Source organism: Eptesicus fuscus, chromosome 19 (assembly GCF_027574615.1).
Source record: "Eptesicus fuscus isolate TK198812 chromosome 19, DD_ASM_mEF_20220401, whole genome shotgun sequence".
Taxonomy (NCBI): Eukaryota; Metazoa; Chordata; class Mammalia; order Chiroptera; family Vespertilionidae; genus Eptesicus; species Eptesicus fuscus.
Window position 1 is genome coordinate 54,973,265 of NC_072491.1, and position 14,033 is coordinate 54,987,297.

General features: G+C 43.8%; 1 protein-coding gene across 4 annotated transcripts in view; it reads right to left on the reverse strand.

The window, feature by feature from the left end:
- The window catches only part of NBN (nibrin), a 48,581-nt gene that overhangs the window by 973 nt on the left and 33,575 nt on the right, over window positions 1-14,033 (reverse strand). For all 4 annotated transcript variants that reach the window (XM_008158869.3, XM_054708436.1, XM_054708435.1 and 1 more), the window contains exons 14-15: window positions 12,198-12,311; window positions 335-384 (exon numbers count right to left, since the gene is read on the reverse strand). In XM_008158869.3, coding sequence (XP_008157091.2) covers window positions 335-384; window positions 12,198-12,311 — 164 coding nt within the window. The remainder of the gene's footprint in view (window positions 1-334; window positions 385-12,197; window positions 12,312-14,033) is intronic.

The window sequence follows — 14,033 nt, forward strand, 5'->3', positions numbered from 1 at the left end:
TTGATTCAAAACCTATTTATTCATAATGCTACTCAGTTGAAAATCTCGCAAATTTACGAGCCCAGCTCAGGAGCCTCCTTTGACCTGAGTGCCCCACATATTTTAAATATCCGGGGTACAGTACGACGGAGTCAACCCCAAACTTCGATGCTATATCAGTAACTAAGGTGCTCATGTCGTAAAAAGAAATACATGTTAAAAACAAAGCATTCTTTAGGGGAAGGGACGAAGCCTCTATTTCTAAGGAAGAAGAAAAAGACTTAATCTTTATGAATAGAACTGAATTTTACATCGATCTCTCTAAGATTCATGAGAAAGCTGAAATTCAACTTACCTAAAGAGATCATCAGCAAGGGACTCTTCTTTTGCATGTTGATTTTGCGCCTGTGAAAATTAACATACTTTCAAACATTTCTCAATGGTGCACGTACAGGTAATGAGTCGCTCTCCTGGGTGGCCAGTCACCTTTGGGATTTCCACATCCAGGAGGGCACCAGATGCCAAGTTCTGGCTCTGCACCACTCCCAGCCAACAGACCCTTTCTGTTTGCTGCCTGCCACGATTATTGCAAAGTCTCTCATTAAACAGCCTCCACCAGCAGTCTCTCAGGCAACCAAATCGTCCACTGCTCGCCTGCTGGCTTTGAAGCGTTTCTCCCCAGCAGAATCCGTGTACTCAATTGAACGGCAGTGTTTTGAGGTCATACCACTGATGAAGGGGCTGAGTGGGCAATACTTGCCTCACCTTCACCCACAGCACCATCCTCTCCAGGAAGTGGCTCCCTTCCTCACTGTCCCCGATCGGCTGAGGAGCTGCTGCTGAGTTACCTCACCCACAAAGCAATGTTAAACTGAAACTCATCCAACTACAGCACCTTGCAGAGTTAGGGCCCGAAAAACCCTGTGCTGAGGGCCCTTTCCCACGGTCCGGGTCCGACCCTACCAGATGCCGAGCAAAACCCTGCAGGGACTTGTGCCAACCACAGAAACCAGACTCCACCCAGCCTGGCCCGCCCTCTCCACTGCTGCCCGCTCCTCCGTGAACCCTGGGTGCCAGTCAGCTGAATCACAAACAGCAAAACCAGTAACACAACAAACAGAAACCAGACTCACCACCTACTAACTACCCTGTGGCTGCTTCTGTTCACATTCCTCCCTCTGACCCCAGATTACCTTCTCTCTGCCCACGTCTGTCTCAAGGTGCATTGTTCAGGAGTTACTCAGTGCGCTGTGTGCTCAGGAACATGAGCTTCACCTCTTTATAACGCTGTGCTCCTCGTCGTTTAAAAGTAACGTCTACCGTAAAGCACGCCCATGAGACTCAGCTGCAAGCTCCTCAATGCTCACCCATCTCTGCCTTCCCAAAGACCGTGGCTCCTTGAAATGCAGATGCTGTTTACTCTACTGGTGAGAATTTACATCTGTGTGTTTCCAGATACTATCTTAAAAACTCTTTCTAAAAAAATCTTCATGTAACTTCATTTCTGTTTTCGCACTATTATCTGCATTTTAGCTAATAAAGGAAGAGAGTGGGTTAGTGGCCTGTAGAGATCAAAGGGCCATCCCTGAGGAGCTGGGCTAGGCCAGGGCGACAGAACAAGGGCCCAGCTCTCAGCCAGGCTCCTGCAGCTGTGCGTCTGTGCGAAGGGCCTGCGGGAGGATGTGCAGGGATTCAGACATACAGAGGGATTTTCCCATTCGTACACTGAAATGCTAAATAAAATTACATCTTTTCTTTTCACATTCTTCTCACGTGTATAGCAGAATACATCTGGGAACACACATGATTTTCACTAAGCAGCTATAAAAAACTGCTGATGTTATTACCCTAAATGTTCTGAAAGCCTTCCCAGCCAGAGATAGTAATTTTAAAGTCATACTATCCTAGATGGCGGCAGAGTAAGTGGATGGACGGGCTCCCATGACCAAACTGGAATCACAACTAAAATACAGAAAAACTTCCTGAGTAATCAACTGAAGACTCGCTGGAGAGAACCAAGGCTGGAAAGTGGAGATCAATAGAGACTGGCAGGAGGGGCGGAGGCGCGAAAGGGCTGGCCCGGGCCCACGGACAGCAGCTGAAGATCCTCAGAGGTGTCACGGCTGTGGAGGGCTGCCACTGAGGACTCTGGGGTCTGAGCCCCAAGCTGGGCACCATGGCAGAGAGCACCAACACTGGGAAGGATGCCCACATAGCATCTGGCTGCGAAAAGCAGCAGGGAGCTGTCTGCCAAAGAGAGACGGCTGGAAATGCAGACACCCTCTTAAAGGGCCAATGCACAACATTCCCTGTGCGCCATGCACCTTCTGCTCTGGCAGAGGGAGGGCAGAGTGGACTGGAGCTGGGGGAGCAGAAGACAGGGTTGGAGGCTCTGGAATGAGAGCTCAGAAGGCAGACACGCCAGTTTCCTGTGCTGAGTCATTCCCTCACGCTGTGGAGGCCCTCTTTTTGATGTAGACATTCGCTATCTAGGCGGCTTTGCCTGGGGGAAGACAGCTGACCCACCCTATAGGAAAACCACATGCCCCAAGGTGTGAAGTTTCTGAGGCCCATTAAGAGACTGAGAATAACAATTAGCCTCTAGGCAGAAGCAACTGTCCCACCCTGTTGGAAAAACTATTGCCACACCTGTGGGTGAATACCTGAAGCTACTCAAGACTGAATACAATCAGTCTGCAGGTAGAGGCATGAGTCTTTGCTTGATTTAATTAGTCAGAAGCATTAGAGACTGAGAAGCTAGCAGATCTACCTAATACACAGTCACAGACCAAACAGGCAGACAAAATGAGGAGACAGAGAAACAACCCACAAATGAAAGAACAAGAGAATTCTCCAGAAGAAGAGATAAATGAAATGGAGATAAGAAATTGTGATATAGAGTTCAGAATAATGATAGTAAAGATGTTCAAAAGCATGAGAAAAGATACAGTTACTATGAAAGCAGAAATAAAGAATGACACAGCACAAATAAAGCACACATTAGAAGAAATACACAGCAAATTAGGGGTAGCTGAGGACTGGATCAATGAATTAGAAGACAGGGTAGAAAAAAATCACTCAATCAGAGAACCAGAAAGAAGACAACAATTAAAAAACAGGAGGACAGCCCTAGCTGGAAGGGCTCAGTGGACAGGACAAAGTATTGGCCTGTGGACCAAAGGGACCGAGGTTCGATTCTGGCCATGGGCATGTACCTTGGTTGCAGGCTCCTCCTGGCCAGTGCCCTGGTCAGGGTGCATTCAGGAGGCAACCAATGAATGTGTTTCTCTCACATTGATATTTCTGTCTTTCCCTCCCTCTAAAAATCAATGAAAAAATATCCTTGGGTGAGGATTAAAAATCAAACACACACACACAAAAACAAACAAACAAACAAACAAACAGGTGGACAACTTAAGGGAGCTGAAACATGGGACAACATGAAACAACAATATTCAAATAGTGGGTGTGCCAGAAGAGGCAGAAAGGGAGAAAGGGGTAGAGAACATGTTTGAAGAAATAATGGCAGAAAGCTTCCTTAACCTGGTGAAGGAAAAAGTCACACAAGTTCAGGAGCCAAGAGAGTCCCAAGCAAGAAGAATCCAAACAGGCCCATGCTCAGACACATCATAATTAAAATGCCAAAAATTAAAGACAAAGAGAGAATCTTAAAGGCAGCAAGAGAAAAGCAAACTGTTCCCTACAAAGGAGCTCCCATAAGGCTGACACCTGATTTCTCATCAGAAACTCTACAGGCCAGAAGGGGATGGTATGAAGTACTCAAGGTAATGGAAAGCAAGGATCTGAAACCAAGATTACTATATCCAGCAAGGCTATCATTCAAAATAGACGGTCAAATAAAGAGCTTCTTTTTCCCAGTGAAAAAAAGACTAAAGGAGTTCATCATCACCAAGCCAGGATTACAAGAAATGCTAAAGGGACTGCTATAATGAGAAGAAATAGAGAGAGAAACCTAGGCATATACAAAATAACATGGCAATAAATAAGTACCTATCAATAATAACCTTAAATGTAAATGGATTAAATGCTCCAATAAAAAGACATAGGCAGCTGAATGGATTAAAAAAAAAAAAATCATGACCCGATTATATGCTGTATTCAACAGACACACCTCAGAAGAAAAGACTCACACAGGATGAGAGTGAAGGGAGGGAAAAAAATGTTTCCATGCAAATGCAAACGAAAAAAAGCTGGGGTAGCAATACTCATACCTGACAAAGTAGACTTCAAAATGAAGGCGATCACAAGAGACAACACAGGGCACTACATAAAACTAAAGGATGTAACCCCGGTAAACATATGCACCAGTATAGGCGCCTAAATATATAAAAAACATTTCTTAGAGGACTTTCAGTGAGATATCGACAACAATACAGTCACAGTAGGGACTTATCACCCTGCTAACTCCACTGGATACATCAGCAGACAAAAAATTAAGGAAACAGTGACTCTAAAGGACACACTGGGTCAGATGGAATTAACTGACATTTATAGAACATTCTTCTCAAGTGCACATGGGTCATTCACAAAGATAGACCACATGTTAGGACACAAAGCAAGTCTCTACAAGTTCAAGAAGATGAAATCATTTCAAGCATCTTCTCAGATCACAGTGGAATGTAATTAGAAATCAACTACAGTAAAAATATCCAAAAACATTCAAACACCTGGAGGCTAAATAGCATGTTATTAAACAACTAGAGGCCCGGTGCATGAATTCGTGCACCAGAGGTCCCTCAGCCTGGCCTGCAGGATCAGGCCAAAACCAGCTCTCTGACATACCCCAAGGGGTCCCAGATTGTAAGAGGGCGCAAGTCAGGCCGAGGGACCCCACCAATGCACAATTGGGACCAAGGAGGGACGCAGGACATTGGCCAGCTGGGGAGGGACTGTGGGAGGACTCCAGGGCATGTCCAGTCCACCTCATTCAGTCCTGATCAGCTGGACCCCAGCAGCAAGCTAACCTACCAGTTGGAGCATCTGCCCCCTGGTGGTCAGTGCACATCATAGCAAGTGATTGAGCAGCCTTAGCATATCATTATCATATTACGCTTTGATCGGTTGAATGGCTGACCTGTCAACCAAACACTTAGCATATTAGGCTTTTATTATATAGGATGAATAGGTTAGCAATGAAATCAAGAAAAGAAATCGAAAACTTCCTGTAAACAAGTGAAAATGAACACACAGCAACCCCAAATCTCTGGGACACAGCAAAAGCAGTCCTGAGAGAGAAGTTCATAGCACTACAGGCCTACCTCAAAAAACAAGAAAATCCATATAATAAAAGCCTAAGTGACCATTACAATGGAACGACCAGTCGCTATGATGCACACCGTCCACCAGGATGCAGACGCTCAACGCAGTGCGCTTCCATAGGGAGAGTGTCGCTCAGCCAGAAGCCAGGCTCATGGCTGGCAAACATAGCTGCCACGACAGGAGCCTCTCCTGACTCCACGGCAGCAGTACCGAGTGGTGGCAGCAGACACAGCGGGCCGGGATGAGCGAAAGCGGTGCGGCACCCAGCTCCGATTTGGGCTCCTCCCTGGCGCCTGCCGCTAGGCACACTGCTACATCTGCCGAGGGGTCCCAGACTGTGAGTGTGAGGTCTGACTGCCGGCTTAGGCCCAATCTCATGGGGATCAGGTCCAGGCCAGCAGTAAACTTCCCCCGAGGGGTCCCAGACTGCGAGAGGGATGTCCGACTGCTGGCTTAGGCTCAATCTCAGTGACATTCTCTGTAGAAGGCAGTCAGTCTGAACAACTCAGTGACTCAGGGAAGTGCAGGGAACTCAGGGTGAGCCTGTCTCCACGCTTGACTCACCCACTTGATAGTGTTCGTAGGATAGACTGTGGTGGCTCAGTCTATGCACGTGCAGCAGCTGCTGAAGCTCAAACAGCAGGCCGTGCAGCAGAAGAAGGCCATTAGCCACAAGCCGGCAGTCGGACATTCCCCGAGGGGTCCCAGATTGCAAGAGGGCACAGGGCGAGCTTAGAGAACCCCCCAAATGCACGAATTTCATGCACAGAGCCTCTAGTTAATAATAAACTATTTAACCTTACAACTTAAAGAACTAGAAAGAGAACAACAAGAAAAGCCCAGAGTAAGTGGGAGGAAAGAAATATTAAAGATTAGAGCAGGAATAAATGACATAGAGACTAAAAAATAAAAAAGTCAATGAAATAAAGAGCCGGTTCTTTGAAAGGATAAACAAGATTGATGAACCATTAGCTAGATTCATCAAGAAACAGAGAGAGGACCCAAATAAATAAAATCAGAAACGAAAGCAGAAAAGAAACCACTGACACCACAGAAATACCAAGTATTGTAAGAAAATACTATCAACAACTATATGCCAACAAGCTGGACAATGTGGATGAAAGGGACAAATTAATAGAAAAACACAACCTTCCAAAACTCAATCAGAAAACCTGAATAGGCCAATAACAACTGAGGAAATAGAAGCAGTAATAAATAATAATAATAAAAAAACAAAAACAAAAAACCAGCAAAACAAAACCTGGGTAAGGACGGCTTCACAGACAGTCCTCAAACTATTCCAAAGAATCCAAGAGGAAGGAACACTTCCAAGTTTTTTTTCTGAGACCAGAATTAGCATAATTCCAAACCAGATAAAGACAGTACAAAGAAAGAGAATCACAGCCAATATCCCTGGTGAACACAGATGCTAAAATCCTCAACAAAATATTAGCAAATTGCATCCAGCAATATATTAAAAAGATCATACACCATGATCAAGTGGGATTTATTTCAGGGATGCAAGGCTAATAAAATATTCGTAAATCATGAAACATGATATATCATATAAACCAGTGATGGCGAACCTATGACACGCGTGTCAGCACTGACATGCCTAGCCATTTCTGATGACACGCAGCCGCATGCCGAGGATGAAACATTTGCTGCTCCTGAGGATGAAACATTTGCGACTAGAGTCTTGGAGTTAGGTTTTTCCTCAAAGTGACACACTACCCGAGTTATGCTCAGTTTTTTGGCAAAGTTTGACACACCAAGCTCAAAAGATTGCCCATCACTGATATAAACAAATTGAATGACAAAAAGCACACGATCATATCAATAGACACAGAAAAAGCATTTGACAAAATCCAACACCTATTTTGGATAAATATCCTCAGTGAAGTGGGAATAGAGGGATCATATCTCAGCATAATAAAGGCCAAATATGACAAACCCACAGCCAACATCACACTCAATGGGTAAAAACTAAAACCATTTCCCCTAAGAACACGAGCAAGACAGGGATGACCACTCTCACCACTCTTGTTTACATAGCACTGGAGCTCCTAGCCACAGAGAACAGACAAGAAGAAGAAAAGACATCCAAATTGGAAAGGAAGAACTCTCATTATTCACAGATGACATGATATTGTACACAGAAATCCCTAAAGACTCCACCAAAAAACTATTAGATTTAATAAATGAATTTGGCAATGTAGCAGGATACAAAATCAAAAATCGATGGCTTTTTATACACCAAATAGAGGCCCAGTGCACGAAATTCAAGCACTGGGGAGGGGGAAGGGTCTCTCAGCCCAGCCTGTGCCCTCTCACGGTCCGGGACCCCTCGCTCCTTACGGGCCGCCTGCTCGCTGCTCCTTACCACCCGGCTTGCTGCTCCTCAGCACTGCTGCAGAGGCAGGAGAGGCTCCAGCCACATTTTTGTGCTCGCCAGCCGTGAGCCCGGCTTCTAGCTGAGCGGTGCTCGCCCTGTAGGAGTGCACTGACCACCAGGGGGCAGCTCCTGCGTTGAGCATCTGTCTCCTGGTGGTCAGTGCACATCATACTGACTGGTCGTCCCCCGTTTGGTTGATTTGCATATTAGTGTTTTATTATATAGGATAATTAATTCTCAGAAAGAGAAACTAAACAAACAATCCCATTTACCATTGCAACAAAAAAATTAAGATACTTAGGAATAAGCTTAACCAAGGAGGTAAAAGACTTGTACTCAGAAAACTACAGGACATTGAAATAAGAAATAGAAGATGATATAAACAAGTGGAAGAATATATTGTGTTCATGAATTGGTAGAATCAACATCATTAAAATGTCCATACTACCGAAGGCAATCTACAGATTTAATGCAATCCCCATTAAAATACCAACAGCATATTTCACAGATCTAGAACAAATATTCCAAAAATTTATATGGAACCCAAAAAGACCCCAAAGAGCCACAGCAATGTTGAGAAAGAAGAACCAAGTTGGAGGAATCACAATACCAGATTTAAAGTTATACTACAAAGCCACCATAACCAAAACAGTCTGGTACTGACACAAGAACAGCATATAGACCAATGGAACAGAGCAGAGACCCCAGAAATCAACCCAAGCCATTACGCTCAATTAATATTTGACAAAGGAGGCAAGAGCATAGAATGGAGTCAAGACAGTCTTGGTGTTGGGAAAATTAGAGATAATGCAAAAAAAAAAAAAAAAATCAAACTAGACCACCAACTTACACCATACAACAAGAATAAACTCAAAATTGGTAAAAGACTTAAATGAAAGTCGGGAAACCATAAAAATCCTAGAAGAAACCATAGGCAGAAAAATCTCAGACATCTCTCATAGCAATATGTTTGCAGATACATCTCCTAGGGCAAAGGAAACTAAAAAGAAAAGAAACAAATGGGACTACATCAAAATAAAAAGCTTCTGCACAGCAAAAGAAACCATCAACAAAGTGAAAAGGGAGCCCACTGTATGGGAGAACAATGATATTTGACAATGATACATCTGATAAAGGGTTAATATCCAAAATATATAAGGAACTCATACAACTTAACAAAAGGAAGACAAACAATCCAATTTAAAAAAGGGCAAAGGACCTAAACAGACACTTCTCCAAAGTGGACATACAGATGGCTAAGAAACATACGAAAAATGCTCAAAGTCACTGATCATCAGAGAGATGCAAATTAAAATGACCATGAGGTATCACCTCACATCTGTCAGAATGACCACCATCAACAAATCAACAAATGACAAGTGCTGGCGAGGATGAGGAGAAAAGGGAACCCTCGTGCACTGCTGGTGGGAATGCAGACTGGTGCAGCCATTATGGAAACAGTATGGAGTTTCCTCAAAAAATTAAAAATGGAACTGCCATTTGACCCAGTGATCCCACTTCTAGGAAGATATCCTAAGAAACCTGAAACACCAATCAAAAAGCATGTATGCACCCCTATGTTCACAGCAGCACAACTTACAATAGCTAAGATCTGGAAACAGCCCCAGTGCCCATCAGTAGACGAGTGGATAAAAGGCTGTGGTACATTTGCACATGGAATACTGTGCAGCCATAAAAAAGAAGGATCTCTTACACTTTGAGATATCATGGGAGGGACCTGGCAAGTATCATGCTAAGTGAAGTAAGTCAGTCAGTCAGAAAGACAAGTATCACATGATCACACTCATATGTGGAATCTAGTTAACAAAATAAACTGATGAACTGCATGAATCCAGAGACATGGAAGCATGGAACAGAGTGCAGAATCTCGGAGGGAAGGAGGGTGGGAAGTAATCAACCAAAGACCTTGTAAGCATATATGATAACCCACGGACACAGACAGTGGGGTGGTGAAGGCCTGGGGGGCGGGTGAGGACAAGCTGGAGGGGGTCAATGGGGGAAAAAGAGGAACATATGTAATACTTACAACAATAAATGTTAAAATAAAATAAAGTACTATAGTAAAGAAAAATCAGGAAGGAAAATCAGCTTTATTTTATATATTTTAGTACAACCATTAAATAAAATAGTATTAAGAAATAGAAATCCTCATATTACTGATATTTTTTAAGGGTTTGGGAAAAATACAGCTCACAGTCTTTCCATATTCAAATCAGGTTGGACAGAGTTCAAAGAATTATTATGTTTAGTGCACAGAGTGAAAATATACTAAATTCAAGAAAACCTCCGGAGCTGACTCCCAATCAGTAACTCCCACGGGCGGCAGCAGAAGCAGAGAGAGAAGGGCTGAGAGAACCAGGGGTGGGGGTGTGGATGAGCCGCGGGCAGCCCAGGGAGCTGAGACAGACCGCGCTGCAGCCACGTAGGAGAAGAGAGTCACCTCTTATCTTAGACCCCAAATCCTCCCAGGAGACACGGTGGCATAAATCTAGAACACAAGGTCTCCCTCTCCCAATTGTAATGAAATAAACAAGAAACAGGAAAACGTAGGCGCTGCACCCTCATTCTCCCAGTTAGGGGAGCAGGGCCACGCATGGGCTCACAGGTGGCTACACAGAGGACCAAAGACTGAGGGGACGGAAGCCTGACCCTAACCCAGTCCACTCAAAGGTGCTACAGAGCTGACCGAACCTGCGCCTTCTTGCTGATCCCCTAAACTTGGGAAAGAATTGCCTGCGCAGGAAGAGGACGGTGGGTGGGCTGCGGGAGGGGAGGCAGTGGGACCAACACTGACCAACATCCCGGACATGTCAGCAGACGGAAGAGCCAGGAGACTCTCCTCTGGACAGGACGCACTCTGCTGTCCCCCCTCATTCCAGCCGAGGACCAGTGCCCAGCTCCAGCTGAGCCCTCCCTTTCCTCGACTCCAGGTCTTCAGGCTACAGAGACGAGACGGGTCTCCCCGGGGCCTCTGCCAAGCACCTGCCATGGGGACGGGCGCTGTGGACCCACCAGATAATCCTGTTCTCTATGAGCAAGCTAAGGGTGGGAGTAACTTCAACTACATTCAGTTTTTGGCTCACAAACTGGCTTTAGAATGTAATCCCTACATAAGATGGCCCAGGACACTTCACACAGCAAAGAGCGTATCTGGACAGGTCACTTAAACAGCTGCTGACGAATCAAAGCAGTGACACTTCACATACTAGCGGAGAAAGGGAGACAGAACAGAACTTGCCAAAGAAGATGAAGAACCTAGTCTGCAAAAAACAGTAGCTTAAGAATAAAAAATACACAAATTAACAAGGACGTGAAAGCAGTAAGAAAGTTAAATGATAAAAAAACACACCGAAAGGAAATGAATGCTATGCAAACAAACAGAACTATAACACCATTTCAGAATTAAATAAATGAGAAATAGCTAAGACTGACTGTTCCACTGTTACAGATACTTTATACGTGGAACCTTATTTAGTCCTCACACAAAGTCTGTGAAGCAGAGGTACTATAAAACGGAGGCCGACAGAAGTTAATTTGCCCAAGGTCACAAGGTCACATAGCTGGCAAGAAACAGAACAGACACCACTGAAATCTGAATTTCTGATATAGTGAAAGAGCTTAAAAATCACAATGCATGCAGAAGAAAGGAATGTGGAGGGTCAAGGTGAGCTAATAAAAGATAGTTGGGTCTTAAATGTACAGAACCCAGAAAATACAAAAGTGTTTTGAAAGATGTAACAGAAGCCTGGCCGGCATGGCGTAGTGGTTGAGCATAACCTATGAACCAGGAGGTCATGGTTCAGTTTTTGGTCAGGGCACATGCCTGGGTTTTGGGCTTGATTCCCAGGGTGGAACGTGCAGACAATCAATGATTTTCTCATCATTGATGTTTCTATGTCTCTCTTCCTTCCTCTCTGAAATCAATAAAAAAATAATTAGAAAGATATAACATGAAATTCCTTGAAATAAAAAAGACTGCATCTGCAGATCAAAGCAGAGTGCTGAATCCCAGGGAAATAAGTGAATGAGCAGCACTTAACTCAGGCGTGTTCCTGAATGACCAACCTCAGGTCACTGAAGTTTGCTTTTGAGGATTTACTCTTGTGACAGCACGGAGGGACCTGGAGAGCATTGTGCTAAGTGAAATGAGCCAGTCAGAGAAAGACAAGTACCACGTGATCTCACTTACATGTGGAACCTAATGAACAAAATAGAAAAAGAGGCATGGATCCATGGAAGAGACCGACAGCTGTCAGAGGGGACTGGATGGAGGGTGAATGGATTAGCCAGAGAACATACATGTACAACCCATGGACATAGACAACGTGTGATGGACAGAGGGAAGGCAGGGGCAGGGGTTGGGTGGAGGGGAGCAAACAGGGGGAAATGACATCTGTAATAGTGTCAATAATAAAAATAAAGAAAGAGTGTACAAAAATAAATAGATCAGAGAAGAATTTAAGGAAACCACAAGGGATCAAAATGCACAGCAAACAAGTCACCAGGCCTCACTTCTACTAACCTCCATTTCCTGCCTTAACCACTCTTCTAATTCTGTATTCTTCCGAGCATGATGGGCTATCAGGTCTGATCCTCCAATGATCTGTGGAAGTTTTCCTGCTCCTGAAAATGCAACCTGTTAAGTAGTAAGGTTAAATGCATTAATAGATTAAGACAATCATTTTTAAGAACTTAAACAAAGCAAGGGTTATAAATCATCTACAATAATAAAAGCATACTATGCTAATTAGACTGGATGTCCTTCTGGAGGAAGCCAGGGCTACAGGGGAAGCCCAGGTCCCTGCCTGCGGCTGGAGGGAAGCCCGGGTCCCGGGTGCCAGAGGGAAGCCGGTGCCAGCAGCCGGGGGAAGGAAGACATATTCTTGCACGAATTTCGTGCATCAGACCTCTAGTGTGTAATATAAGTGCCAAAGATGTAGATAACCCATGGGTGACAATGTGTGAGACAGAGCAGTAACTGTGTTGGAGCCATGTTTTTGCCCTATGTTTGGCTATTATTATAAGAAGACATAGATACATGACTAGATTTATGTATTAAGAAAATTTAAGGTTTTTAATTTGGAGGTTTTACTAAAAAATCACGTTAGCACATCATCCACCAATTAGAGCAACTCCAGGTGAGCACACACTATAATTTAGTCAAATATTATGTTCTAAAGATTTCAGAGCTTAAGTCCTGCTGATATTTGCAAATATTCAAGTATTCAAACTTTCTGATTTATGCATCCCTAGCAAGAGATGTTGGAGATGGCAACAGTTCATACTTTTAATTGAAATTTTAATTGCTTACAAATAAAGAAGTGCTTAAAAATAAGTGAAAACCCACAACAAGTGCACTGGTAATAATGCATTTAGGGAGTAAGTAATAAATTCTTAATATTTATGGGACATACTTTTAAAATTTCAATACAAGAACTGGAAAGGGAATGTTAAATTTATTGACATCATTAAGCAGTATTTTAAGAGTACACGTAAAACTATGTCATTGATTTGGGTATATAAAGAAAAACAGACAAATTCTTTCATTAGAGGTAATCATCTACCCTAATAAAAGAGAAAGATGCAAATTGACCCTACCTTCACAACACCCACTAGCCAATCAGGAGTGAGTATGCAAATTAACTCAACAAAGATGGTGGGTTAATTTGCATACATAGGCACCGAGCAGCCAGGGGCAGGACCCAGGCATTCTGCACCGCCCCAGCAGCTCTGGGCCTCTGGGAAGCGTGGGAAGGTGGAAAGGCAGCTCTGGCCAGAGCAAAGGCAGTGCCAGCATCCAGGGGAAGGAAGGCCCATTCTTGCACAAATCTTTGTGCATCGGGCCTCTAGTATTAAACATATTTTCCTATAAATTTTGGGTTGAATTTCTTTTATACTCTCAAAAAATTCCTTGTTAAGAATATTAACACTTTTAAGGGTTTTAAATTTTTCCAAATTACTTTCCAGAAATATGTACTGCTTTATATCCCTTCATCACTCCTGGGCCAACAGTGAATATTATCGCTTTCCTTTGGTAACTTCATTAATACATAAAAACACTATGTCTTTTGGATTTGGGCCATGAGTTTTGTAACTGGGTACTTAACAGGCAATATCGGATATGAATGCCCGTGCCCTGGCGGTGGCTCAGGTGCCTGAAGTGTCGTCCGTGCACCAAAAGGTGGTGTGTTTGACCCTGTCGGGCACACACCTGGGCTGCTGGTTTGATTCCGGTCAGGGCAAAAACGAGACAATTTCTCTCTCACATCCATGTTTCTCTTTCTCTCTCATCCCCCTGTGCTGTCTAAGATCAATAAAAACATATCACTGGGTGAAGAAAAGTAAAGGGTGCCCCTGT